Source organism: Delphinus delphis, chromosome 1 (genome assembly GCF_949987515.2).
Source record: "Delphinus delphis chromosome 1, mDelDel1.2, whole genome shotgun sequence".
Lineage (NCBI taxonomy): Eukaryota > Metazoa > Chordata > Mammalia > Artiodactyla > Delphinidae > Delphinus > Delphinus delphis.
Window position 1 is genome coordinate 143986646 of NC_082683.1, and position 27803 is coordinate 144014448.

General features: G+C 36.6%; 1 protein-coding gene and 1 pseudogene across 1 annotated transcript in view; one reads left to right on the forward strand and one right to left on the reverse strand.

Annotated features, from left to right (window-relative positions):
• RPS6KC1 (ribosomal protein S6 kinase C1) overlaps positions 1 to 27803 on the reverse strand; it is a 219030-nt gene that overhangs the window by 178918 nt on the left and 12309 nt on the right. Inside the window, exons 2-3 of the mRNA XM_059994920.1 lie at positions 13988 to 14023; positions 7501 to 7621 (exon numbers count right to left, since the gene is read on the reverse strand). Of these exons, the coding sequence (XP_059850903.1) occupies positions 7501 to 7621; positions 13988 to 14023 (157 nt within the window). The remainder of the gene's footprint in view (positions 1 to 7500; positions 7622 to 13987; positions 14024 to 27803) is intronic.
• On the forward strand, positions 6529 to 7300 carry LOC132413148 (NADH dehydrogenase [ubiquinone] flavoprotein 2, mitochondrial-like; annotated as a pseudogene).

Consider the following 27803-nt stretch of genomic DNA (forward strand, 5'->3'; position numbering starts at 1 on the left):
TATCCATATATGTCTGGGTTTATTTCTGGGCTCTCAATTCTGTCCCATTGATCTGTGTGCCTGTTTTCTGCCAATAACATGCTATTTTGATTAGTACAGCTTTGTAGTATAATTTGAAATCAGGGAGTGTGATATCTCCAGCTTTGTTCATTTTTCTCAGGATTATTTTGGCTGTTCTGGGTCTTTTGTGATTCCATACAAATTTTAGGATTTTTTGTTCAATTTCTGTGAAAAATGTTGAGATTTTGACAGTGATCGCATTGAATCTGTAGATTGCTTTAGGTAATATGGACACTTTAACAATGTTAATTCTTCCAATCCATGAACATGGGATACCTTTCCATTACTTTGTGTCTTCTTCAATTTCTTTCAACAATGCCTTACAGTTCTCAGCGTACAAATCTGTCACCTCCTTGGTTAAGTTTATTCCTAGGTATTTTATTCTTTTTGTTGGGATTACAAATGGGACTGTTTTCTTAATTTCTCTTTCTGCTAGTTAATTGTTAGGGTATAAAAATGCAACAGAGTTTTGTACTTTTATTCCCTACCCTGCAAATTTACTATATTCGTTTAATATTTCTAATAGTTTTTTGGTGAAATCTTTAGGGGTTTCTATATATAAAATCATGTCATCTGCAAATAGTGACAGTTTTACTTCCTCCTTTCCCATTTGGATGGCTTTTATTTCTTTTTCTTGCCTAACTGCTCTGGGTAGGACTTCCAATACTATGTTGAATAAGAGTGGCAACAGCAGGCATCCTGATCCCACTGATAGAAGAATACCTTTCAGTTTTTCACCACTGAATATGATGGTAGCTATGAGTTTGTCATATATGGCCTTTATTATGTTTAGATACGTTTATGTTTAGGTACATTTCTTCTGTACCCATTTTATTTTATTGAAAGTTTTTATCATAAATGGATATTGAAAACTGTCAAATGCTTTTTCTGCATCTATCGAAATGATCATATGATTTTTATCCTTCATTTCATTAATGTGGTGTAGAACGTTAATTGATTTGCAGACACTGAACCATCCTTGCATCCCTGGAAGGAATGTCACTTGATCTTGGTGTATTATCCTTTTAATGTATTGTTGTATTCAATTTGTTTAATATTTTGTTGAAGATTTTTGCATCTATGCTCATCAGAGATACTGGCCTGTAATTTTCTCTTTTGTGTGTTGTCCTTATCTGGCTTTGGTATCAGGGTAATGTTGGCCTCATAAAATGTGTTAAGAACCATTCCCTTGTTTTCAATATATTTGGAAGGGTTTGAGAAGGACAGGTATTAAATCTTCTTCGAATGTTTCACAGAATTCACCAGTGAAGCCATCTGGTCCTGGACTTCTGTTTTTTTGGGGAGGTTTTTGGTTACTGTTTCAATCTCTTTACTAGTAATCAGTCTATTCAGATTTTATATTTCTTCATGTTTCAGACTTGAAAACTTGTATCTAAGAACTTATCCAATTCTTACAGGCTGTCCAATTTGCTGGCATATTTGTTCATATCAGTCTCTTATATAATCCTTTGTATTTCAGTGTAACTTCACCTCTTTCATTTCCGATTTTATTTATTTGAGCCTTCTCTTTTTTCTTAGTGAGTCTAGCTAAAGGTTTGTCAATTTTGTTTACCTTTTCAAAGAACCAGCTCTTAGTTTCACTGATCTTTTCTTTCATTTAATTCTTTATTTCATTTATTTCCACTCTGATTTTTATTACATTCTTCCTTCTACTGACTTTGTGCTTCATTTGTTCTTTTCTTCTAGTTCCTTTAGCTGTAAGGTTAGATTATTTGAGATCTTCTTGTTTCCTGAAGTAGGCCTATACTGCTATAAACTTCTGTTTTAGAACTGCTTTTGCTGCATCCCACAGATTCTGGTACATCTTATTTTCATGTCTTTTTTTGATTCCTTCATTGACCAATAGCTGTTCAGCAGCATGTTGTTTAGTCTCCATATATTTGTGACCTTTTCCAGCCTTCTTGTAGTTGATCAGTCTTCTTAAAGAGACTTGATATTTGTCCCAACATATGGTCTATCCTTGAGAACACTCCATGTGCACTTGAGAAAAATGTGTATTCTGTTGCTTTTGGATGGAATGTTCTGTATATGTCTATTTAATAAGTCTAGTCTAATGTTTCATTTAAGGCCAATGTTTCCTTGTTGACTTTCTGTCTGGATGATCTATCCATTGATGTAAGTGGGGTGTTAAAGTCCCCTACTATTATTATGTTGCTGTCAGTTTCTCCCTTTACGACTGTTATATAATTGCTTTATATATTTTGGTGCTATGTTAGATGTATATATTATTAGTAAATGTCATGTCTTCTTGACAGACTGTTCCCTTTACCATTATATAATGACCATCTTTGTCTCGTTAGTTTTTTGACTTGAAGTCTATTTTTGTCTAAGTATGGCTACACCTGCTTTCTTTTGGCTGCCATTTGCTTGGAGTATCATCTTCCGTCTCTTTACAGTGAGCCTGTATTTGTCTTTAGAGCTGAGTATCCCAGAGGCCACAAATAGTTGGGTCTTATTTTTTAATCCATCTGGTCACTGTTTCTTTTGATTGAATTCAATCCATTTACATTTTGGATGATTAGTGACATATGAGGACTTAGTACTGCCATTTATTTATCATTTTCTGGTTGCTCTCTATCTTCATTGTTTTTTTTTCTTGTGTTTGTGTCTGCCATTTTAGTTTGGTGTTCTTGGGGGGGGGGGTTTAAGATTTTTTTATTTTTAATATTTATTTATTTGGTTGCAGCTCACCGGCTCCTTAGTTGTGGCATGAATGTGGGATCTAGTTCCCTGACCAGGGATCGAACCCAGGCCCCATGCATTGGGAGTGCAGAATCTTATCCACTGCAACACCAGAGCAGTCCCAGTTTGGTGTTTTTCTGTGATGTTTTGCTCAGTTTTCTCTTTTTTATGTTTCATGTTTCTGCTCTAGATTTTTTGTTTTGTGGTTATCATAAGGTTTGTATAAAACATCTCATAGATAAGATAGTCCTTTTTATGCTGATAGTATCATATCTTCATTTGCCTATACAGTTCCATCCTTTCCCTCTTCCCGTTTTATGTTTCTTTTTTCCCCTTTTATGTTTTTGTTGTCACATATTATCCATTATGTTGTGAGTTAATTACCAAGTTGAAGTAGCTAGTTATTTTTAATGCTTTTTTTCCCTTTAATCTTTATGTCACAATTGTGTTTAACAACCTATTCTGCCACAGAGCTGTACTTTCTGATTCTATCTATTTATCACCTTACTCGAAGTTTTGTGTACTTTTGCCTTTCCATTTCAGGTAGAAGAGCTCCTTTCAACATTTCTTATAAGACAGGTATAATGGTGATAAATTGCCTTAGCTTTTGTTTGTGTGGGCAAGCCTTTATTTCTCCTTCATATGAAGGATGACTTTGCCAGATAGACTATTCTTGGCTGACATTTTTTATCTTTCAGTATTCTGAGTATGTCATCACACTCTCTCCCAGACAATAGAGTTTCTGATAAGAAATCTGCTGAAAGCCCAATGGGGGGGTACCTTTGCAGGTTACTATCTTTTTTCCCTTGGCTGCCTTTAAAATTCTTTCCTTATCATTGACTTTTGACAGTGCATCAGCGGGATCACATGCCCTGCTGCATGGTCCCCTGTGGCTGCAGGTGCCATTGCAGCTGGAAGGCCAGAGTCATGTGCGCTGCCTCCACTGCTGTTACCGCATTCTCTGGGGCTGTGGACTCAGTCACCATGGCCAGGGGCTGGAGTTGCAGGTACCACCTCCACTGTTCCCCTGGTTCCACCTCCTCTATGTGCTCAGTCCAGTCACCTTCAGATGTAAAAATGTGTGGATCTCTTCAGCATCCTGTTCTGTTAGGCAAAGGAAACTTTGTTGAGTTGTTTTACTAGTTATAGACTGAAGGGGAAAGAAGGGATCATCTCATGCTACCATGATCCTGACGCTGCTCTCCAGGAAACTACTGCTTTTTATTGAACATTCTTCTATTAGCTTTGTTTTGTGCTTTGTTTTTCAATTTTCTTAGGTATACCTGCATTACTTTGACTTCTAAAGTTATTCCAATGTATAAAGAATACTGATGTTAAAATTATTTGAAAACAATAATGCAATATGCAACAAAAGTCACAGAAATATGCATACCCTTTGACCAAGCAATTTTGCTCCCAGGAATTTATCCTAATTAAATAATTGCACATCTGCATTACAGTGTACAAGTAAGAATATTAAGCAGTGTTGTTTATAATACCAAAAAGCTAAAAATAATATATGAGTAAAAGGTTGGTTAATAAATCATGGTATATACAAAAACTGAAATACTATGCATCTATTAAAATTAATAATGTAGATTCTTTTATTGATACGAAAAGACAATCACAATATACCACTGTATGAAAAAGAGGTTTCAAGACTACATTTAGCAAGACTTCAATTTTGAAGTTTAAATGTACAGAAAGGTAAAGAAGCATGTGCATACTCATATGTACACACAAGCACAAGCGCACACACACACACACACACACACAGAGTCTAAAAATTATGCTAAAATGTTATACCATCTAGGAAATGGTATTAAGGTTGAATTTTTATTTTAAGTAGTTTTCTGTATCATCTGAGTTATTTGCATATGGTACTTTATAACCTGAAAAAAAAAACTGTCTAGTTTGAAAAATAACGTCCATATACTTTGACTCTACAACTCCACATGCAGAAATTGATTTTTAAAAAATAACAGGATGGGACTTCCCTGGTGGCGCAGTGGCTAAGAATCTGCCCGCCAATGCAGGGGACATGGGTTCGAGCCCTGGTCCAGGAAGATCCCACATGCCATGAAGCAACTAAGCCCATGCTCCACAACTACTAAGCCTGCGCTCTAGAACCTGTGAGCCACAACTATTGAGCCCACATGCCACAACTACTGAAGCCTGCATGCCTAGAGCCTGTGCTCCGCAACAAGAGAAGACGCCACAATGAGAACACGTGCACTGCAACAAACAGTAGCCCCCACTCGCCACAACTAGAGAAAGCCAGCACGCAGCAATGAAGACTCAACACAGCCAAAAATTAATTAATTTTAAAATAAATAACAGGATGAATATAAAGCTGTCCATACAAGAAAATTTATGGTAAAGTTATAGAAAAAACAAGAAATAACATTCTGTACTCTGTTGGTCAAGGTCCAGTCAAGGGATTAAAAAACATATCAATTGGGCTTCCCTGGTGGCGCAGTGGTTGAGAGTCTGCCTGCCGATGCAGGGGACATGGGTTCGTGCCCCGGTCCAGGAAGATCCCATATGCCGCGGAGCGGCTGGGCCGGTGAGCCATGGCCGGAGCCTGTGCTCCGCAACGGGAGAGGCCACAACAGTGAGAGGCCCGCGTACCGCAAAAAAAAAAAAAAAAAAAAAAAATCAATTATTTTAACAAAGAGAATTTTTTTAACAAAGAGAATTTAATATAAAAAAAAGTAAACTAAGGGCTTTCCTGGTGGCGCAGTGGTTGAGAGTCCGCCTGCCGATGCAGGGGACACGGGTTCGTGCCCTGGAGCGGCTGGGCCCGTGAGCCATGGTCGCTGAGCCTGCACGTCCAGAGCCTGTGCTCCGCAATGGAAGAGGCCACAACAGTGAGAGGCCCGTGTACCGCAAAAAATAAAAGAAAAAGAAAAAGTAAACTAAGTAAGTGAAAATGAAGGCAAAAAAAGGAACACCAAAGTATCAAAATAACAGAAAATAACAAGTGTTGGCAAGGAGGAAGAGAAACTGGAACCGTTATGCACAGCTAGTGGAAATGTAAAATAGAGCAGCCACTAAGGAAAACAATATGATGGTTCCTCAGAAAATTAAAAATAAAATTACCATATGATCCAGTAATTCCACTTTCGGTATATACCCAAAAGAATTAAAAGCAGGAATTGAACTGATATGTGTACACCCATGTTCACAGCAGCATTATTTTTAATAGCCAAAGGGTAAAAGCAATCAAAGTGTTCACTGATGAATGAAAAAATAAACAAAATGGTGTCTACACACACAATGGACTATATTCAGACACAAGAAGGAAATTTTGACACATGCTATTGATACAACATAGGTGAATCTTGAGAAATTATGCTAAGTGAAATGAGCCAGTCACAAAAGGACAAATACTGTATGATTTCACTTATATGAGGTGTCGATCCACAGTTGGTTGAATCCATAGATGCAGAACCTGCAGATCCAGAGGGCTGACTACACAACACCATTTTATATAAGCGACTTGAGCATCCACAGATTCTGGTATCCACAGGGCGTCCTGGAACCAATCCCCCACAGACACCAAGGGACAACTGTATAAGAATAATTCAATGTCACCTCATGTTCCTACAGGGTTTTTCTATTTGCTTCATCGGTTAGAGTTTGAGTTGTTGTTCTGGTGCTGTTTTCTCATGAAAGAAAGGAGTAAATGCATTCTGAGTTAACAAAACCACAGCAAGAACATGAAAAAACAGGTGACCTGAAAGGTCTGCAGTTTGGCCTGCCATGTTCCTCTCCATGGCACTCGGGCCCACGCGGCCTGCCTCACTGCCCAGTGGGGAAGACATATAAGGAATTTGCATAAGACAACTGTGCAGAATGGAGCTGGAGGAGCCTTATTTGTGCAGAGAGATACTCCTGAGAATAACCCAGATACTCCATTTGATTTCACACCAGAAAACTATAAGAGGATAGAGGCCATTGTAAAAAACTACCCAGAAGGGCATAAAGCAGCAGCTGTGCTTCCAGTCCTGGATTTAGCCCAAAGACAGAATGGATGGCTGCCCATCTCTGCTATGAACAAGGCTGCAAAAGTTTTATAAATACCTCCAATGAGAGTATATGAAATAGCAACTTTTTATACAATGTATAATAGAGGGCCAGTTGAAAGTATCATATTCAAGTCTGCACTACTATACCTTGCATGCTTTGAAATTCTGACAGCATACTGGAGACTACTCAGAAAAAGCTTGGAATAAAGGTTGGGGAGACTACACCTGACAAACTTTTCACTCTTATAGAAGTGGAATGTTTAGGGGCCTGTGTAAATGCACCAATGATTCAAATAAATGACAACTACTATGAGGATCTGACACTTAAGGATACTGAAGAAATTACTGATGAATCCAAAGCTGGCAAAATCCCAAAATCTGGGCCAAGGAGTGGACGATTCTCATGTGAACCAGCCAGAGGTCTTACCTCTTTGATTGAACCACCTAAAGGCCTTGGCTTTGGTGTGCAAGCAGGCCTTTAATTTATATTCAATAGCAAATATGTCACTGGAGAAATAAAATAGGAATCTCCTATCTTAAAAAAAAAAAAGAACATGAAAAAACAACTTCAATTGCTTGAGGCATGATAGGAATTATCTTAATAAGGGGCTTCTGACTTCATGGTACAGTGTTTCAGTGTTCAGTATATATACATAATTAGCTAATCATCACTTTTCAAAATCACAATTTCAAAATAATCACTTACCAAACACTATTCCTTTAGCAAATGGAGGAAACAATTCTGAACGTCGGAATAAGTTTTTGTGAATTTGCCATAGTTCTTTGTGTAGTTTCTTAAAGTCACTGTATCTCTTCCATACAATTATCTAAAGAGAGAAGATAATTAAATGTGTAACTCACAGTGAAACCATAGATATCTGAAAAACAAATAATCTTTTTATTCAAGTGCTCAAAATTGTCATGCAAAGGCAAACATATACATTCTAACCAATATGGTTAACTGTCTAAAATTAACTAATAATATTTTATTTAAAAATATAAAGCAGCAATTCTTCCTCAAACTGTTCTGTTTGGGTTTTTAAATTTCATTTTAAACAAGTACTATTTTCTTCATACTAGAAAAATATCAACCTGGTACAAAAAAGGTTTACACTACATAAAATGTCACTTAACCTCTTCAAACATTAATTACTATTACCCTGGAAACGAGTTAGATGTCAAAATATACATTCATCTCAAAAACAGCATGTTTATAAACACAAAGTAGTTTAGACAATTTTTAAACATAAAAAACATACTCAGCACTTGCCTAAAAGAATAATCTGAAAAACACTGAAAAAAAATGGCTTTGTAGCAAATAGTTAACCTAAACTTTTGCATTTCATAAACCTCAATAAAAATAGTAACAAGATTTCTGGAGGCAAGGTAAATCCTGATCAGAATATCACTAAAATTAGGATATTTCAAAAAAACAAAATAACAATCATTTAGATTATACAACATGTAAAAGTTTACTTTCATTAGTTTAAATTATTGTCTAAACTTATTTAGATTAAATTAGAAAGAAAAAAACACTTAATAAAAAGAATTTGACACAGGGCCTTGATGTCGCTGATTCAGCCCCTCAGTTGCCACAAAATAGGGTAAAACTGAGTTTTTAATTCCATTACCTGGTATATTGGGGCCTTTACTTCTGAAAAACCTAATTATTTCACTTCTAACAAACTCAATAGTGTAATGCTAATAAGCAAATCTTAGGCCAAAGAGGTAACCAAGTGTGATTTAAGAGACTTGTCAAAAAATCTACTCCTGTATATAAGAAATTCTTCACTAAACTCTGCCATACTATCAAAAATTCTACCATGATTACTAAGTGTCTTGCTTTAATATAGGAGACTTGCTTTTAATCCTAGGAGACTAGTCAGACTATAATATGAATTAATTTAAACAAACTGCTTCCTCCTTATCCTTCCTTTTATTCATTTACTTGACAACAAAAATAGTCATCAAAACAAATATTTTCATGAGCCTACTTTATGCTAGGCACTGTGTTGGCACAAAGGATGAAGAAATGAGAAACAAAGTCCCTCCTTTAAAGAGTTCCCTGTCAAATTAGGAAGAATAAGCCAACACAATAACTACATCACAAGACAGCATGATAAATGCTTAAAACAGTAGCCCAAGCGTATTATGGAAGGAGCACCTACACAAAGTACTGACTTAGGTGGGCACACTGAAGGGACATAACAGCTAGAACAACAACAACAAAAAAAGACAGAGAGAGAGAAGTGGTTGGGAATGAAGTATTTAAAAGGAGAGTGAGATGTCAAATATAATTATTAAAATTTTGGCTTTTGCAAGTAGATAAATAGTAGTGTTATTCCCTAAGGTAAAGAGCAAAGGAGAAAACGCTGTTTTGAGATAAGAACGAAGTTCAATTTTAGACATATTTTATTTAGGTGCATGTGAGGCATTTAATTGGAGTTGTCCAATAGAAAAGACAGGTTTGGAGTTCAAGAGCAAAAACTAAACAAGAGGTATTAACTGGGGAGTCATCGGGAGAGAGGTGGTAATCACTCAGAAAACATTTCTCAGCATTTCTAACAAGATGAGGAATCTAACAACTGAATGACGGGGGTCAGGCAGAAGTAAAGAAGAAACCAAGCACAAAGTAAGTATTTAAGAAGCTCAGCTATGCCATGACACATGACACCTGGATGGAAGAAGAGCTTTTATTTTAAATGGAAGTAAACAAGACAAATGCTGACAGCAGAAAATCAACAGTTCCAGTAAAAGACAGAGTAAGAGGAACTAACTGAGAGAGCCAAACCAACACTCGAAAAGTAAAAGGTCTCAGGACAGTGAGATTACAAGTGATTTTAATTTTCTTATCTTGCTTCTCTGTAGTTTCTAATTTTGATACATTAACATAATTTTGTCACGGGAAAATAGTGTTATTTTTATATTTTTTAAATAGATCAAATTATGGTCCTACCACACTTGCCAAGGGCTTAAGGGGGAAATGGGTGGTGGGCTCATGACAGTAATTTTTTTTTTTTTTTGGTCTGTGTTAGGTCTTTGTTGCCACGCGGGGGCTTTCTCTAGTTGTGGCGAGTGGGGACTACCCTTCGTTGCGGTGCGCGGGCTTCTCACTGAGGTGGCTTCTCTTGTTGCGGAGCACGGGCTCTAGGTGCACGGGCTTCAGTAGTTGTAGCACGCAGGCTCAGTAGTTGTGGCACGCAGGCTCAGTAGTTGTGGCTCGCGGACTCTAGAGCGCAGGCTCAGTAGTTGTGGCACACGGGCTTAGTTGCTCTGTGGCACGTGGGATCTTCCCGGACCAGGGCTCGAACCCGTGCCTACGCTGGCAGGTGGATTCTTAACCACTGCGCCACCAGCGAAGTCCTCATGACAGTAATCTTACATAAGGGAAATGCAATCCTTAAAGCCATTATAAATGAGACATGAGAACTATTCAAAAGACTGAAGCTCATGGAAAGAATTAAATCTGCAGATAAAATTTATATTCTAGAGTCCGCCTGCCGATGCAGGGGATACGGGTTCGTGCCCCGGTCTGGGAAGATCCCACATACCACGGAGCGGCTGGGCCCGTGAGCCATGGCTGCTGAGCCTGCACGTCCAGAGCCTGTACTCCGCAACAGGAGAGGCCACAACAGTGAGAGGCCCGCGTACCGCAAAAAAAAATTTATATTCTAGTTAGGGTCATTTTCAGATAAAGTCAGAGTAACTTAAAGGGCAAAAGTCAACAATTGAATCACAATAATAATAATAATACCATGGCATATAAACCAGCAGATAGTCTGTCATAGCAAAAATTAGAGAATCTGTGTTTCTTCACCATGCCCTAATTTATTCACTCATATATTCCTTATTCTGGACTCTAAGACTGTAGAAGTGAAATACCTAAGAGCAAATATAAACCCTCAAAAAAGGCAGGAAATCAAAGCATCCCCAAAATGTCACCATCTACTGCCTCCTTTTCTTCTTACTCCTTTTGAGCTTGGACATTTCTAGAAATCTTCAAAATGTAAATGTGAACAAAAGCACATGTCCATTACATCAGCAAGTATGGATGCCTATAACTGGACTATACAAAGTCCCAAAAGATACATGCAAAACATATTTTTTCTAATAATCAATTCTTTCCTATCAGGAAAAAAAAAAGTTATATTAACAGCTATTACTCTGCAGAACCAACCCTGCAGAAATTTCCTATTTATTATAGTTACTCTGAATAAAATTCCTCAATTAAATATTAGTTCAGTGACAATCATAATAGACTACAAATTTAATAAAAGCTTAATTTTCATTAAAAACACTGCCTTAAATACTTTTTACATAAAACAAATGCTTTCTTTTCAGATAATTTCTCTTAACAATACCAAAAAAACTTTAGATCTTTTACAAAACCACTCAATTCAATTAACTTTGTCCTTTTTACTCTCATATAATATTTAAAACTAGCTGGATCATCTTTTCCTATAACATCACTACCATACTATCTGCTTACAGATTTTCTTTCCTTCCCTTTTGAAGAGCTTTTTCTTTCCCTTGACACATTTCCAAATGTGCTCAAATAGCTTTTCTAAAACTATTTTATTTATGAAATGACTTTAACGTTAGAGATTTCTGACATGATACATAGAAAGTTCTATTTTGATTCTCCCTTCCCACATTTCCCCAGTGAAATTTACTACCTAGAGAAAAACAGAGCTATAGGTTACTTTTTTTTTTAAAGGTGGGGGGAGGAGGGCACAACATCTCCATCTTTTTCTTTACCTTCTGCAAGTGTTCAGAGCAGTGGTCCCCAACCTTTTCGGCACCAGGGACCAGTTTCGTGGAAGACACTTTTTCCACGGACTGGGGGGGGAGGGAGGGGGAGGCATGGGGGGGGGGTTCATGCAGTAACTCGAGCAATGGGGAGCGGCAGATGAAGCTTTGCTCGCTCACCTGCCACTCACCTCCTGCTGTGCGGCCCAGTTCCTAACAGACCACGGATCAGTACCAGTCCGTGGCCCGGGGCATTGGGGACCCCTGCTCTAGAGAATCTACTGAACAAGAAGCCACATTAACTATTGCTGTCCCCCTTAAGATTCACCCATGCTGCTCTTAAATAAAAATTTAGAGGGAATTTTTAAAAGATAAAAAGAAAAAACTATCCTGGATAATTTTAAATTATTTACTCCATATGAGTGTTTTGGCATCCTTAGGAAGAAAACAGAGCTATCTGGTAGCATGCACCAAGGGGGGTGTGTGTGTGTGTATAAAAGAGCCAAATTTCTCCACTTTTATAAGGATACCATATTATTAGCCCTATACTTGCTTAGACAAGCAGTACATCTACTGATCTTCAATAGCACTTGTGAAGCATGACTAAATTCTAAGCAATAACTAAATGAATCTGTTAACAGAGAAAGAAAGTGAAAAAAAAGGAAATAGAAACAAATTCTAGGTGGTAAAATTCCTCTCCTAAATAAGAATTCCAATATTTAAATGAAATACGTGGGAAACCAAAAAATGTTGCTATAACTTCAAGGTTATTTATACTTCAAGAAGCAAGCTAGACAGAAGACATTCTTTTCAAAATTGTATTCCATTTCTAACAAAGGACCATGCAATCATCTAACTAAAGGACACTTACAAGAGTTTTCTGATGAATGGTTCACCAACAGTTGTTATTATAAAAGAGATTTCCCCAAAAAAGGATTAAGGAAATGGCAGAGAGTATGTTCATGGATAGGTTGGTTCAGGATTCTCCCTGGAAAAGGGGAACATCAAGCTACAAACTACAGCACAGCAATCACAAACTACAGCACAGCAATCACTACAGCACAGAAACACAACCCATTTTCAATTCTAACAGAGTTGTAAATTTTCAAAAGCAGAATAGCCTGGTATTGACTATTAATTCAACATAATTAATAGAATTCTAAGGAATAGTTCATACTAATCAACTGACACTTAAGTAAAAACAGTACTTTATCAATCAAAGGTACAAGTTATTTTCACTGCCATTTTGAAAGGATAGAGATATATAGATACAGATCTAGACATAGATATAGATATAGCCTTTTCTTCCTAAATAACAATATTACAATATTCTCTTCCTGGCTATAGGTGGGGGGTGGGGTGAGATATCTTAAAACCCCTAAGGAAAAAGTATTAAATCATTTTAAAATGTGTCTTTTATTGAACTCTTTTTAAGAACAGGACAAAAACAAATATCAGATCAGATATAGCAAGTAACGGTAATATATAAAAGTTAAAATATTATCTAAATATGTGTCACAAATTCAAACCAACCGGCAGCAAACAATCAACTTAAATCTATGAATCAAGCTAGGTATGTACAGTAAGGAGTAGTGGGGCTTGTGGCTAAATAGATAGCATATAGCCCACCTGAAGACATTAAAATGCAATTAAAAAAATAACTTGCAGAATCAAGACTGCGAATTTACAACATCTGTTTTAAACACTTTAGTAGGAAGAAAAAAAAAAATATATATATATATGCTCTTCTAATCCTACTGTAAATAAGCAAGGACCAAAATGAAAGTAAATTTTAAAATGTTAAAAAAAAAAGCTAACTCCTCACAGTTAGGATTCCTAAAGGATATATAACAAGGATAAAGTAATTATAGAGAATTCCACAGTTTTAAGCAAAAATATAACAAGCTGTTATTTCAGAAAGAGGGAAATAGTCTGTAAAAGAACTACAAAATTTTAAAAAGAAACATCTACACCCAAAGCAGTTTTCTAACATGCCAACTCAGTATAAAAATGAAAGTAAACGGAAACACATAATTTATTATTATGATCTTTAAAATTAGTACTAGTTACCAAATACTTTCTTTTTTTTTTTTTTTTTTTTTTAACCAAACAGGCATCATGATTTTGAAATAGGTGAAGAGGGGCCCTTAACTGATACTGAAATCTTATGAGTGGTAGTTATCAGAAAAATTATCACATTATTAAACGGCACTATAATTCCTGAAATTCTTATTTATATAACTTAACACCTACTGAAACTTAACATGTATTTAATAGGTCTGAAATAAGATACTTCAGCTATTGTTTAATGAATTGCAGACAATCTCCAGATAAACATACAAATACAAAAACTGACATACAAATAATTGTTTCCTCAATAAAGCATTTAATTAAATTTTTGTCAAATACATAAAATAAAATTTTCATATGGATAAACATGTTACCTCCTGGACATCCTCTGGATTTCTTCGTGAAACAACCTAAAACAAAGCATACACATAAATCATTTCATTACTTTCAACAGAATTTGTATGAAAAATTCAATTTGCTTAAAGAAAAAGAAATACTATATCATATCACTTACACAGAAGTCAGTTATATAATAACTTCGGTATCTGAAACACATACTAAAAAATTAAGCAAAAAGGCAACTAAAATAAAGTCCACATGCTAAAGTTCATGTATTATTACATTCACAAGAGAATGCCTCATGCTTTCCCTCTTACTTGACATAATTCTAACAGCTTGTCTATCCCCCTTTCCAGCCTACATATAAATCAGAAGCATAAAAAGCAGCTGCACCTGGACAAAGTATACAAAAGGATAGCACTGCTTTTTTTCTTTTTTCTTTTTTTTAATTTTTCATTTTTTGTCTTTTTTTCTGTATTATTTCTTACAACTGTATATGAATCTACAATTAGCTCAATAAAAATTTCAAGTTAAAAAAAAAAACAGCAACCACAATGCTCCCATACACCACTATCTGTTAGAAGTAATCACTGACCTCCTACTGGTGAAGAAGAAAACAAAAGTAACCCATAAAAAATTATATACATCATCCTCATCCTTAAGGAGCTCCTGGCTGAAGGCATAAAACAGTAAACATGATAAGATGGCCATTCTGTAAGTACAGACTGAGATAGGAACAGGGATGCGGGTGCAAATAAAACAGACAGAAAAGGTCAGGGAAAACATCAAAGATGAAGGATGAGGGGGAGGAGAGGATTCCAGACACAAGAGAAGGAATGCTGGACAAGCTGGAATGCAAGGAGCTTTAGGGTCGCTTGTGAGCTGCATTTTACAGTTAAATTCAAATTTAAATTCCTAAGACTGACTGCATATTGGCCTTTAAGGTGTGATTGGCACCTGGCATCATCCCTTACTATCCTGCAAGGCCCTAGGACCTAACCACATTACCTCTTGGACCCCCACCCCATCTTTCCACCCACACAGATCTCTTTTCCAGGAGGTCAAATTTATCAAGTGCATCCCCACCCCTACCTGAGGGCTACCATGCTCACTGTTCCCTTTGCCTGAAATGCTTTTCCCCTCAGTATTTTCATGGGTTGTTCCTTCATCTCTTTCAAATCTTTACCCAAATGTCAATTTCTCAGCAAGGACTTTTCTGTCCTTCCTATTTAAAATACAGCTCTACTCACACCTGGCATTCTCTATCCTTTTCCCCTGATTTATGGTTCTCAAAATATTATGCTATGTATTTTACTTGTTATCTATTTTGTAACCTGTGTGTAGGCAAGGACTTTTGTCTGTTTTGTTCACTGCTATACTCCCCTGGCCAGTAGTTGACTTGTGGTAAATATTCAGTAAATATTCAAGGATTAAATTTTAAGAATTATATACATCATTCGGGGACAAATAATCCTATCAATATTCCCTGAGCAAGCCAAAAAGTCTAACACCATTTACAAAAAGCCAAAAAGTCTAACAACATTTACAAAGAATTCCTCACAAAATTTACAAAAAAGAAGAAGGCTGGGTACTTAAATCATCAAACAGCATTGTAGAGTAGGAAAATCTCACATTAGATACATAATACCCTCTACGCAAATGTAAAAATCATGAATTTGATGCTACAGTATGTATTCTGCAGAAACAAACAAAAAGATACATCAAACATATTAAAATGGTTGCCTGTGGATGAGAGGGAAAAAGTCCTTGATGACTGGTGACAATGAACTGGGAGATTACGATCAACTCAACACTACTCCTGAGGTCCAAAACAAAAAGTATGCTATTTAAAGTCAGACAAACCTGGGTTCAAATTATAGTTGCTCCACTTACAGGTTTGGTCTCCTCTGTAAAATGAGGATAATACTCCCTAGGTTTGATCTCCTCTGTAAAATGGGGATAATAGTCCCAGCCTGGCCTGGCTGTAATTGACATCAAATACGAACAGAGCAAGAACTCCATAATTAAAAAGTCATCTCCCTCTCTCTCTTACTAGAGAATTTAACACAAGAATGCTAACAGAGGGACTTCCCTGGTGGCAGAGTGGTTAAGAATCTGCCTGACAATGCAGGGGACACGGATTCGAACCCTGGTCTGGGAAGATCCCACATGCCACGAAGCAACTAAGCCCGTACGCCCCAACTACTGAGCCTGCGCTCTAGAGCCTGTGAGCTGCAAATATTGAGCCTGCGTGCCACAACTACTGAAGCCCACACGCCTAGAGCCCGTGCTCCACAAGAAAAGCCACCACAATGAGAAGCCCACGCACCGCAACAAAGAGTACCCCCATTCGCTGCAACAAGAGAAACCCCGTGCGCAGCAATGAAGACCCAACACAGCCAAAAATAAATAAATAAATAAATTTATAAATAAATAAATTAAAAAAAAGAATGCCAACAGAAAAGGTTTTCAATTTCTTGCCACTCTATTCTCCAATTTTCAGGATATAAAATTTGGTGAAATCTCTTAGCAATTTTCATTAATTTAGAACAGTGCTGTCCAATAGTACTTTGTCTGATGATGGAAGGAAATGTTCCCTATCTGCACTGTTCAACACAGTAGCCTCTGGCCACATGCTTCTGTGTGGCTACTGAGCACTTGAAATATGGCTACTGCAACTGAAGAACTTAATTTTTAATTTTATTTCATTTAAATTAAATTTAAATAAAAGTAGCCACATACGGCTAATGGCTACCATACTAAACAACACAGATTTAAAGTAAGAGGTTAGAAAGGTAACTAACAACCATATATTATTCAAATACTGGATTTTAGCTATTACTTTCAAATTCCAACCCTCCCCGAAAAAACTTTCCAAAAGTTTTTGGAAACACACACACCTTTCCAAAAGTATGGTGTGTTTCACATAATTAAATGATTTAATTTTGCCTCCTATAATTTTTTCTTATATTTTTGTAAAATGTGGTAACGAGAAGAAAGTTAGAGATAATCAATCCACTAATATCCACCCACCAAAAATAATCAACATATGATCACTGGCAATAAGATTTATTCAGCTGTTCCTTACATTCTAAGATGTACCTTTCTGAAAATTTACTAATTTCCTTAATTTACAACTCAATCATTTTATAAATATACTAAAGTACCTTGCTATTTTAAATAATCTTTTTTTACACATGCAAATGATCTTTTTGTGACAAAAGAAATTATTTCCTGGTTTGGTATATGTATCAGAAGTATCACATTTTAGATTTTCCTCAAGTAAGCCATTCCAGAAATCAAATATATGTGTACTGCAATAAGCAAAAATACATTAGTAATCCCCTAATGATATCCACAATTTTAAAACCATTTCATCAGAAATAACCAATCTGATTATGATTCCTCACCCACACTCTTACTGGCTCACATACTTCTGCTGTGTGCTAGGGCTACGATGGTGAGCAAAAGAAAAGTCCCTGCCTTCACACCTCCCAGAGCTCACAGTCTGGTGGTGCGCAAGACTGTAGTGTGCTAAGCAACAGAGTAAGAAGTGCTTCATCCTAGGTGCTTCCCATGATACTGAATGCTCGCTGAATTCTCCTTGTCCAGACCACAGTGGCATCCCAGAAGCAGAGAAGAACAGTTTAGTGACTTAAGACCTTCAATGTTTTCACAGTAAGTTACTCATGGTTATTACAGAAAATCAAAGCCTAAGTACTCAAACTACCTAAGTGAAGGTCTTAAATTATTTTTTAATATTTATTTATTTATTTACTTTATTTTTGGCTGTGTTGGGTCTTAGTTACAGCACATGGGATCTTTGTTGCAACATACGGGATCTTTCACTGTGGCATGAAGGCTCTTCATTGCAGTGCAGGGGCTTTTCTCTAGTGGCACGCCGGCTCAGGTGTGGCACATGGGCTCCAGAGCACGTGGGCTCTGTAACTGTGGCACATGCGCTATCTAGTCGTGGCTCACATGCTCAGTAGTTGCAGCATGCGGGCTTAGTTGCCCCGTGGCATGTGGGATCTTAGTTCCCCGACCAGGGATCGAACCTGCATCCCCTGCACTGGAAGGCGGATTCTTAACCACTGGACCACCAGGGAAGTCCCAAAGGTCTTTAATTTTTAAGCTCCCAAATGGAACTTCTCTTCACCCTCACATACTTCTCATATTAAAGGGGGAAAATTTACTTAGGCATAGTTCAGAAAATTAAGTCAAAAGCTATTTCCTGAGCATTAATTATCCTTTTCCCAAACAACATAAACAAAGCTTAGTGAAAATCATGTCTGGAAAGTAGAGGGCCTGATTCTCCTCTTTCCTCTTTGGTTTTTTTGCTTCTCTTTTGTAGGTTCTTCTTCCTCCTTCTACCCTCAACACTCTGTAATCACTCCAAGAATCAGTCCTAACTCTGCTTCTTAGCCTCCTTTTTAGTATTAAGAGAGAAAGTCCATATCCATGCTAATACTGTTCAAGGCACTGTGCTAGGCATGTGGCGGGGCGGGGTGGGGGGGGGAACCTTGACTTTGTACATTTGCATTTGCAAAGCATTTTATTGATATATCAGTGTTTCATGTTACTCTCTCAGCAACCTATGAATTAGGCAGAAGTGGTTATTATGAGTCCTCCTTTTACCCAACAAGGAAGAGATCCAGAAACTTGTGCAAGGTCACATGGCTATTCACCTTCAGATTGGAATGAGAACTCGAGAGTCTGACTCCTGGTTCAGTGCTCTTTCTGTGGTACTCTACTGCATCCGTCCGTTCATCTGCAGTATTTTTAGCAATAACTAACTTTACTTACTTCCACAACACCCTTCACTATTAGGTTTTATTTATTCTTTCTCTTACTCATTCAACAAATATCAGTGCCTATTCTGCTGCTAGGTACTGAAGCACAGTGGTGAAAACACTGGGTCTGACTCCTACATCACATTATAAAAATATAATCACTTGCCAAATACATTACCAAGTTCAACCACTTGGTATCCCACTATAAGGATTCGGTATTCCCACGTGTGTAATCTCACTTAAATGAGTTAACAATGTGTCCTCTGAAATGAAAACCAAAAACACAAATGTATTAGGATAACATGAGTTAAGCCCAAATGTCCTTTAGTAGTAACTCTTTCTACCTAAATAATTCTCTTCAGCGGGACTGCCAAATTGACAAAAAATAAGAATATCAAATCAGAATCTGAAGAAAAATATCATCATACTGAAAATGAACAAAACTGAGCCCTCAGACCAAGATTTCTATAACTTTTAAAACTATATTAGCAATTATCTCAACAAGTAATATCAATTCCAAAACAAAAATACTGTAATTTCACCCTGATATAGGTTGCTAGCATTTAGTAATTTTTTTCTGGGAGAATTTCAATGTTTTGTCATAGAATTCAGCCTATAATTTCACAAAAGTTAGAATTTAAAGCAGTGATTGTTTTCATTTAAAGTTCATAAATTTCCACTGCAAGCATTAGCTACCACTGGCTCAGTAAGTACTATACATATCTTGAAGAGCCTTTTGCTATAGAGAATTATATCACCAAGTCATCCTGCAAATTACTGTGCTAAAGCTGTGCTTCAAAAGCCTATCCCACGGAATACGGATATTCTTTAATAATCGGTGCTCTCAAAGGAGGCTTAATGGTCAACTCAGTTTACCTTTGTTTTAAAAAAAAAATTTTTTTTTTTTACAGCAGAATTTCTCAAGGCCTGTAACACACTATTATGCCTAGTAAATCTCTAAAAGTAAAATATATAGTATTCCCCAAGGTCATTTATCCACTCAACTTTTTATTTTTATCATAGGTTGTTTTTTTATTATTATTTGATTTATTTAGTGCGACACCTACAGAAATTTGAAACACAGTTGGGAAATGTTACTGCAACATTTGTAGTCCATCTGCCTCGGTTAATGCCAATGACAAGTTCTGAATTTAGGAAAACAAATAAGGGCTCACATTGAAGGTTAACTCTCTGTGCTAAGAAATTAAATACTTTATTTCATTCGATCAACAAGACAATCTTGTCTGGCACAATGAGATAACCAAGGACCAAAAGCATATATTAGCATACTAATACTAAGCAGATTAATCAGTAACAGACAGGACTGGATCTCACAACTCTGTGATTCCCAACGAAGTGCTCTTTCCAGGACATAACAGATCTACCCTCCTAGAGATTAAAATTCCAAGTAATACTCCTAATGCCTGTTAGGTAAACCCATTTGTCTTTCACAAAGAAATGCAAGTAAACCAAAAAATAGACATTGAAGAAGCACTTTGGCAGATCAGAAGGATCGAAAAAGAGAGTCTGAATACCAGCTCTGGCACTAGCTATAAACTGCTTTCTTGCCAGTTGAGTAATAAACCAAAGAAAAGCGACCTTAAGATAAGTCTTCTTGCCCATCTTTAAAAAAAAAAAAAAAAGAATGAATGTTGTGGCTTGGCCTAACTAAGGCCCATAATAAACAACAAACCATGCTGTCATTAGGTCCTCTAAATCCTTTCCAGTGCTAACTTACTTTATCTACTTCTTAATAAGTTTTACCTAGTTTCCTTAAAAGTCAAGTGAAAGACACTCTTTTATCTAATTATTATCGTAATAACTCATAAGAATGATTTGAAATCAACCTCTTAATTCAGACATACACAAAAGAATTGTCTTCTTCATAAGATTAAGAGATAGCAACTGAAAAATAAAACTACAAAATTTATTCAAATCTAGCTATTGTATTTCCTACCAAAAATGATCACAAAATAAGTCCCTTTAGAAACAAATGGAAATCAGTTAAATATAAATTTTAAAAAGCTACTTTTATGAGCAATCTATTATAATCAAGTCTTCTGATGGCCACTTCACTATTACTATTCAGCTGCTAGTTTAGGGTAATAGCAGATCTAAGAGGATAAAATATTAACAAAAGTAACATATTGAAAAAAAAACCGAAGTGTCAAGATACAAATAATCAAACACAACGAAAAAAGAGAGACATGCCCACTCTTTTCATTTCTCAAAGATATAACTTTTCACACCTAGGAATAAACCTGACCAAGGCGGTAAAAGACATACTTGAGAACTATAAAACATTAATGAAGGAAATTAAAGAGGATTCAAAGAAATGGAAAGATATCCAATGCTTTTGGATTGGAAAAATTAATATTGTTAAAATGGCAATGCTACCCAAAGCAATCTACAGATTTAATATGATCCCTATCAAAATACCCAAGACATTTTTCACAGAACTAGAACAAATAATCCAAAAATTTATATGGAACCATAGAAGACCCAGAATTGCCAAAGCAATCCTGAGGAAAAAAATAAACAAAGCAGGAGGCATAACTCTTCCAGACTTCAGACAATACTACAAAGCTACAGTAATCAAAATAGTGTGGTACTGGTACAAAAACAGACATATGGATCAATGGAAAAAAATAGACAGCCCAGAAATAAACCCACACACCTATGGCCAATTAATCTTCGACAAAGGAGGCAAGAATATAAAATGGGAAAAAGACGCTCTCTTCAGCAAGTGGTGCTGGGAAAGTTGGCCAGCTGCATGTAAATCAATGAAGTCAGAACATGCACAACATAAACCAAAATAAACCTCACACCATGCAAAAAACAAACTCAAAATGGCTTGAAGATTTAAACATAAGACCTGACACCATAGAACTCCTAGAAGAGAGCACAGGCAAAACATTCTCTGACATAAATTGTACCAATGTTTTCTTAGGTCAGTCTCCCAAGGCAATAAAAATAAAAACAAAATTAAACAAATGGGACCTAATCAAACTTTTGCACAGCAAAAGAAACCATGAAAAAAATTAAAAGTCAACCTACAGAATGGGGGAAAATATTTGCAAATGATGCGACAGACAAGGGCTTAATCTCCAAAATATACAAACAGCTCATACAACTCAACAACAAAAAGAACAAACAACCCAATCGAAAAATGGGCAAAAAGACCTTAATAGACATTTCTCCAAAGAGGACATACAAATGGCCAGTGGGCATGTGAAAAGATGCTCAACATCATTAATTATTAGAGGAATGCAAATCAGAACTATAATGAGGTACCACCTCACACCAGTCAGAATGTCCATCAGTAAAAAGTCTACAAATAACAAATGCTGGAGAGGGTACACAGAAAATGAAACCCTCTTACCATGTTGGTGGGAATGTAAATTGATACAGCCACTGTGGAGAACAATATAGAGGATACTTAAAAATATAAAAATAGAGGACACTTCCACAAGCCTCTTAGATAGCCTCATTGACCAGAGGGCAAACAGCAGAAGCAAGAAAAACTACAATCCTGCAGCCTGTGGAACAAAAACCGCATTCACAGAAAGACAGATAAGATGAAAACGCAAAGGGCTATGTACCAGATGAAGGAACAAGAAAAAACCCCAGAAAAACAACTAAATGAAGTAGAGATAGGCAATCTTCCAGAAAAAGAATTCAGAATAATGAGTGAAGATGATCTAGGACCTCGGAAAAAGAATGGAGGCAAAGATGGAGAAGATACAAAAAATGTTTAACAAAGACCTAGAATAATTAAAGAACAAACAAACAGAGATGAACAATAAAATAACTGAAATGAAAAATACACTGGAAGGAATTAATACCAGAATAACTGAGGCAGAAGAACGGATAAGTGACCTGGAAGACACAATGGTGGAATTCACTGCTGAGGAACAGAATAAAGAAAAAAGAATGAAAAGAAATGAAGACAGCCTAAGAGACCTCTGGGACAACATTAAATGCAACAACATTCGCATTATAGGATTCCCAGAAGGAGTACAGAGAGAGAAAGAACCTGAGAAAATATCTGAAGAGATTATACTTGAAAACTTCCCTAACATGGGAAAGGAAATATGCACCCAAGTCCAGGAAGCACAGAGAGTCCCATACAGAATAAACCCAAGGAGAAACAAGCCAAGACACATAGTAATCAAATTGGCAAAAAGTAAAGACAAAGAAAAATTATTGAAAGCAGCAAGGGAAAAACGACAAATAACATATAAGGGAACTCCCATAAGGTTAACAGCTGATTTCTCAACAGAAACTCCACAAGCCAGAAGGGAATGGCATAATAAAGTGATGAAAAGGAAGAAACTACAACCAAGATTACTCTACCTAGCAAGGATCTCATTCAGGTTCGATGGAGAAATCAAAAGCTTTACAGACAAGCAACAGCTAAGAGAATTCAGCACCACCAAACCAGCTCTAAAATAAATGCTAAAGGAACTTCTCTAAGTGAGAAACACAAGAGAAGAAAAGGACCTACAAAAACAAACCCAAAACACTTAAGAAAATGGTCATAGGAACATACATATCGTTAATTACCTTAAATGTGAATGGATTAAATGCTCCAACCAAAAGACACAAGCTTGCTGAATGGATACAAAAACAAGCCCCATATATATGCTATCTACAAGAGACCCACTTCAGACCTAGGGACACATACAGACTGAAAGTGAGGGGATGAAAAAAGACATTCAATGCAAATGAAAATCAAAAGAAGGCTGGAGTAGCAATACTCATATGAGATAAAATACACTTTAAAATAAAGAATGTCACACGAGCCAGAAAGGACACTACGTAATGATCAAGGGATCAATCCAAGAAGAAAATAAAACAATTATAAATATATATGCACCCAACATAGGAGCACCTCAATACATAAGGCAACTGCTAACAGCTCTAAAAGAGGAAATGGACAGTAACACAAGAATAGTGGGGGACTTGAACACCTCACTTACACCAATGGACAGCTCATCCAAACAGAAAATAAATAAGGAAACACAAGCTTTAAAAGACACAATAGACCAGATAGATTTAATTGATATTTATAGGAGATTCCAAAAACAGATTACACTTTCCTCTCAAGTGCAAATGGAACATTCTCCAGGATAGATCACATCATGGGTCACAAATCAAGCCTCAGTAAATTTAGGAAAACTGAAATCGTATCAAGCATCTTTTCTGACCGCAATGCTATGAGATTAGAAATGAATTACAGGGGAAAAAACATTAAGAACACAAACACATGGAGGCTAAACAATACGTTACTAAATAACCAAGCGATCACTGAAGAAATCAAAGAGGAAATCAGAAAATTCCTAGAGACAAATGACAATGAAAACATGATCATCCAAAACCTATGGGATGCAGCAAAACCAGTTCTAAGAGGGAAGTTTATAGCTATACAAGCCTACCTCAATAAACAAGAAAAATCTCAAATAAACAATCTAACCTTACAACTAAAGGAACTAGAGAAAGAAGAACAAACAAAACCCAAAGTTAGCAGAAAGAAAGAAATCATAAAGATCAGAGCAGAAATAAATGAAACAGAAACAAAGAAAACAATAGCAAAGACCAATAAAACTAAAAGCAGCTTCTTTGATAAGATAAACAATATTGATAAACCATTAGCGAGACTCATCAAGAAAAAGAGGGAGAGCACTCAAATCAATAAAATTAGAAATGAAAAAGGAGAAGTTACAACAGACACAGCAGAAATACAAAGCATCATAAGAGACTATTACAAGCAACTCTATGCCAATAAAATGAACAACCTGGAAGAAATGGACAAATTCTTAGAAAGGTATAACCTTCCAAGACTGAACCAGGAAGAAACAGAATATATGAACAGACCAATCACAAGTAATGAAATTGAAACTGTGATTAAAAATCTTCCAAAAAAGAAAAGTCCAGGACCAGATGGCTTCACAGGTGAATTCTATCAAACATTTAGAGAAGAGCTAACACCCATCCTTCTCAAACTCTTCCAAAGAACTGCAGAGGAAGGAAAACTCCCAAACTCATTCTATGAGGCCACCATCACCCTGACACAAAAACCAGACAAAGATACTACAAAGAAAGATAATTACAGAACAATATCACTGATGAATATTGATGCAAAAATCCTCGACAAGGGCTTCCCTGGTGGCGCAGTGGTTGAGAGTCCACCTGCCGATGCAGGGCACACGGGTTCCTTCCCCGGTCCGGGAAGATCCCACATGCCACGGGGCGGCTAGGCCCGTGAGCCATGGCCACTGGGCCTGCATGTCCAGAGCCTGTGCTCCGCAATGGGAGAGGTCACAACAGTGAGAGGCCCGTGTATCTACCGCAAAAAAAAAAAAAAAAAAAACAGAATCCAGCAACACATTAAAAGGCTCATACACCATGATCAAATGGGATTTATCCCAGAGATGCAAGGATTCTTCAATATACACAAATCACTCAGTGTGATACACCATATTAACAAACTGAAGAATAAAAACCATATGATCATCTCAACAGACGCAGAAAAAGCTTTTGACAAAATTCAACACCCACTTATGATAAAAACTCTCCAGAAAATGGGCATAGAGGGAACTTGCCGCAACATAATAAAGGCCATATATGACAAACCCACAGTAAACATCATTCTCAATGGTGAAAAACTAAAAGCATTTCCTCTAAAAGCAGGAACAAGAAAAGGACCACTCTCACCACTATTATTCAACATAGTTTTGGAAGTCCTAGCCATGGCAATCAGAGAAGAGAAAGAAATAAAAGGAAAACAAATTGAAAAAGAAAAAGTAAAACTGTCACTGTTTGCAGACGACATGATAGTATACATAGAGAATCCTAAAGATGCCACCAGGAAACTACTAGAGCTAATCAATGAATTTGGTAAAGTTGCAGGATACAAAATTAATGCACAGAAATCTCTTGCACTCCTATACACTAATGATGAAAAATCTGAAAGAGAAATTAAGGAAACACTCCCATTTACCACTGCAACAAAAACAATACAATACCTAGGAATAAACCTACTTAGGGAAACAAAAGACCTGTATGCAGAAAACTATAAGACACTGATGAAAATTAAAGATGATACCAACAGATGGAGAGATATACCATGTTCTTGGATGGGAAGAATCAATATTGTGAAAATGACTATACTACCCAAAGCAATCTACAGATTCAATGCAATCCCTATCAAATTATCAATGGCATTTTTTACAGAACTACAACAAAAAATCTTAATATTTGTATGGAGACACGAAAGACCCCGAATAGCCAAAGCAGTCTTGAGGGAAAAAAACGGAGCTGGAGGAATCAGACTCCCTGACTTCAGACTATACTACAAAGCTACAGTAATCAAGACAATATGGTACTGGCACAAAAACAGAAATACAGATCAATGGAACAGGATAGAAAGCCCAGAGATAAACCCACATACCTATGGTCAACTATGCTATGACAAAGGAAGCAAGGATATACAATGGAGAAAAGACAGTCTCTTCAATAAGTGCTGCTGGGAAAACTGGACAGCTACATGTCAAAGAATGAAATTAGAACACTCCCTACCACCATACACAAAAATAAACTCAAAATGTATTAGAGACATAAATGTAAGACTGGGCACTATAAAAGTCTTAGAGGAAAACATAGGCAGAACACTCTTTGACATAAATCACATCAAGATCTTTTTTGATCCACCTCCTAGAGTAATGGAAATAAAAACAAAAATAAACAAGTGGGACCTAATGAAACTTCAAAGCTTTTGCACAGCAAAGGAAACCATAAACAACATGAAAAGACAACCCTCAGAATAGGAGAAAATACTTGCAAATGAATCAACGGACAAAGGATTAATCTCCAAAATATATAAACAGCTCATGCAGCTCAGTACTAAAGAAACAAACAATCCAATCGAAAAATGGGCAGAAGACCTAAATAGACATTTCTCCGTAGAAGACATACAGATGGCCAAGAAGCAGATAAAAAGCTGCTCAACATCACTAATTATTAGAGAAATGCAGATCAAAACTACAATGAGGTATCACCTCACACCAGTTAGAATGGGCATCATCAGAAAATCTACAAACAACAAATGCTGGAGAGGGTGTGGAGAAAAGGGAACCCTCTTGCACTGTTGGTGGGAATATAAATTGATATAGCCACTATGAAGAACAGTATGGAGGTTCCTTAAAAAACTAAAAATAGAATTACCATATGACCCAGCAGTCCCACTAGTGGGCATATACCCAGAGAAAACCATAATTCCAAAAGACACATGCACCCCAACGTTCACTGCAGCACTATTTACAATAGCCAGGTCATGGAAGCAACCTAAATGCCCATCGACAGACAAATGGATAAAGAAGTTGTGGTACATATATACAATGGAATACTACTCAGCCATAAAAAGGAACAAAACTGGGTCATTTGTAGAGATGTGGATGCATCTAGAGACTGTCATACAGAGTGAAGTAAGTCATAAAGAGAAAAACAAATATCGTATATTAACGCATATATGTGGAACCTAGAAAATGGTACAGATGAACTGGTTTGCAGAGCAGAAACTGAGACACAGAAGTAGAGAACGTATGGACACCAAGGGGGAAGCAGCGGGGGTGGGGGTTGTGGTGGGGTGAATTGGGAGATTGGGATTGACATATATACACTAATATGTATAAAATGGATGACTAATAAGAAAAAAATAAACATTAAAAAAAAAAGAAAACTAAAAATAGAACTAGCATATGATCCAGCAATCCCATTCCTGGGCATATACCCAGAGAAAACCATAATTCAAAAAGATACATGCACCCCAATGTTCACTGCAGCACTATTTACAACAGCCAGGACATGGAAGCAACCTAAATGTCCACCAACAGAGGAATGGATAAAGAAGATGTGGTATATATATACAATGGAATATTACTCAGCCATAAAAAAGAACAAAACAATGCCAGTTGCAGCAACATGGATGCAACTGGAGATTATCATACTAAATAAAGTAAGTCAGAAAGAGAAAGACAAATACCATGTGATATCACTT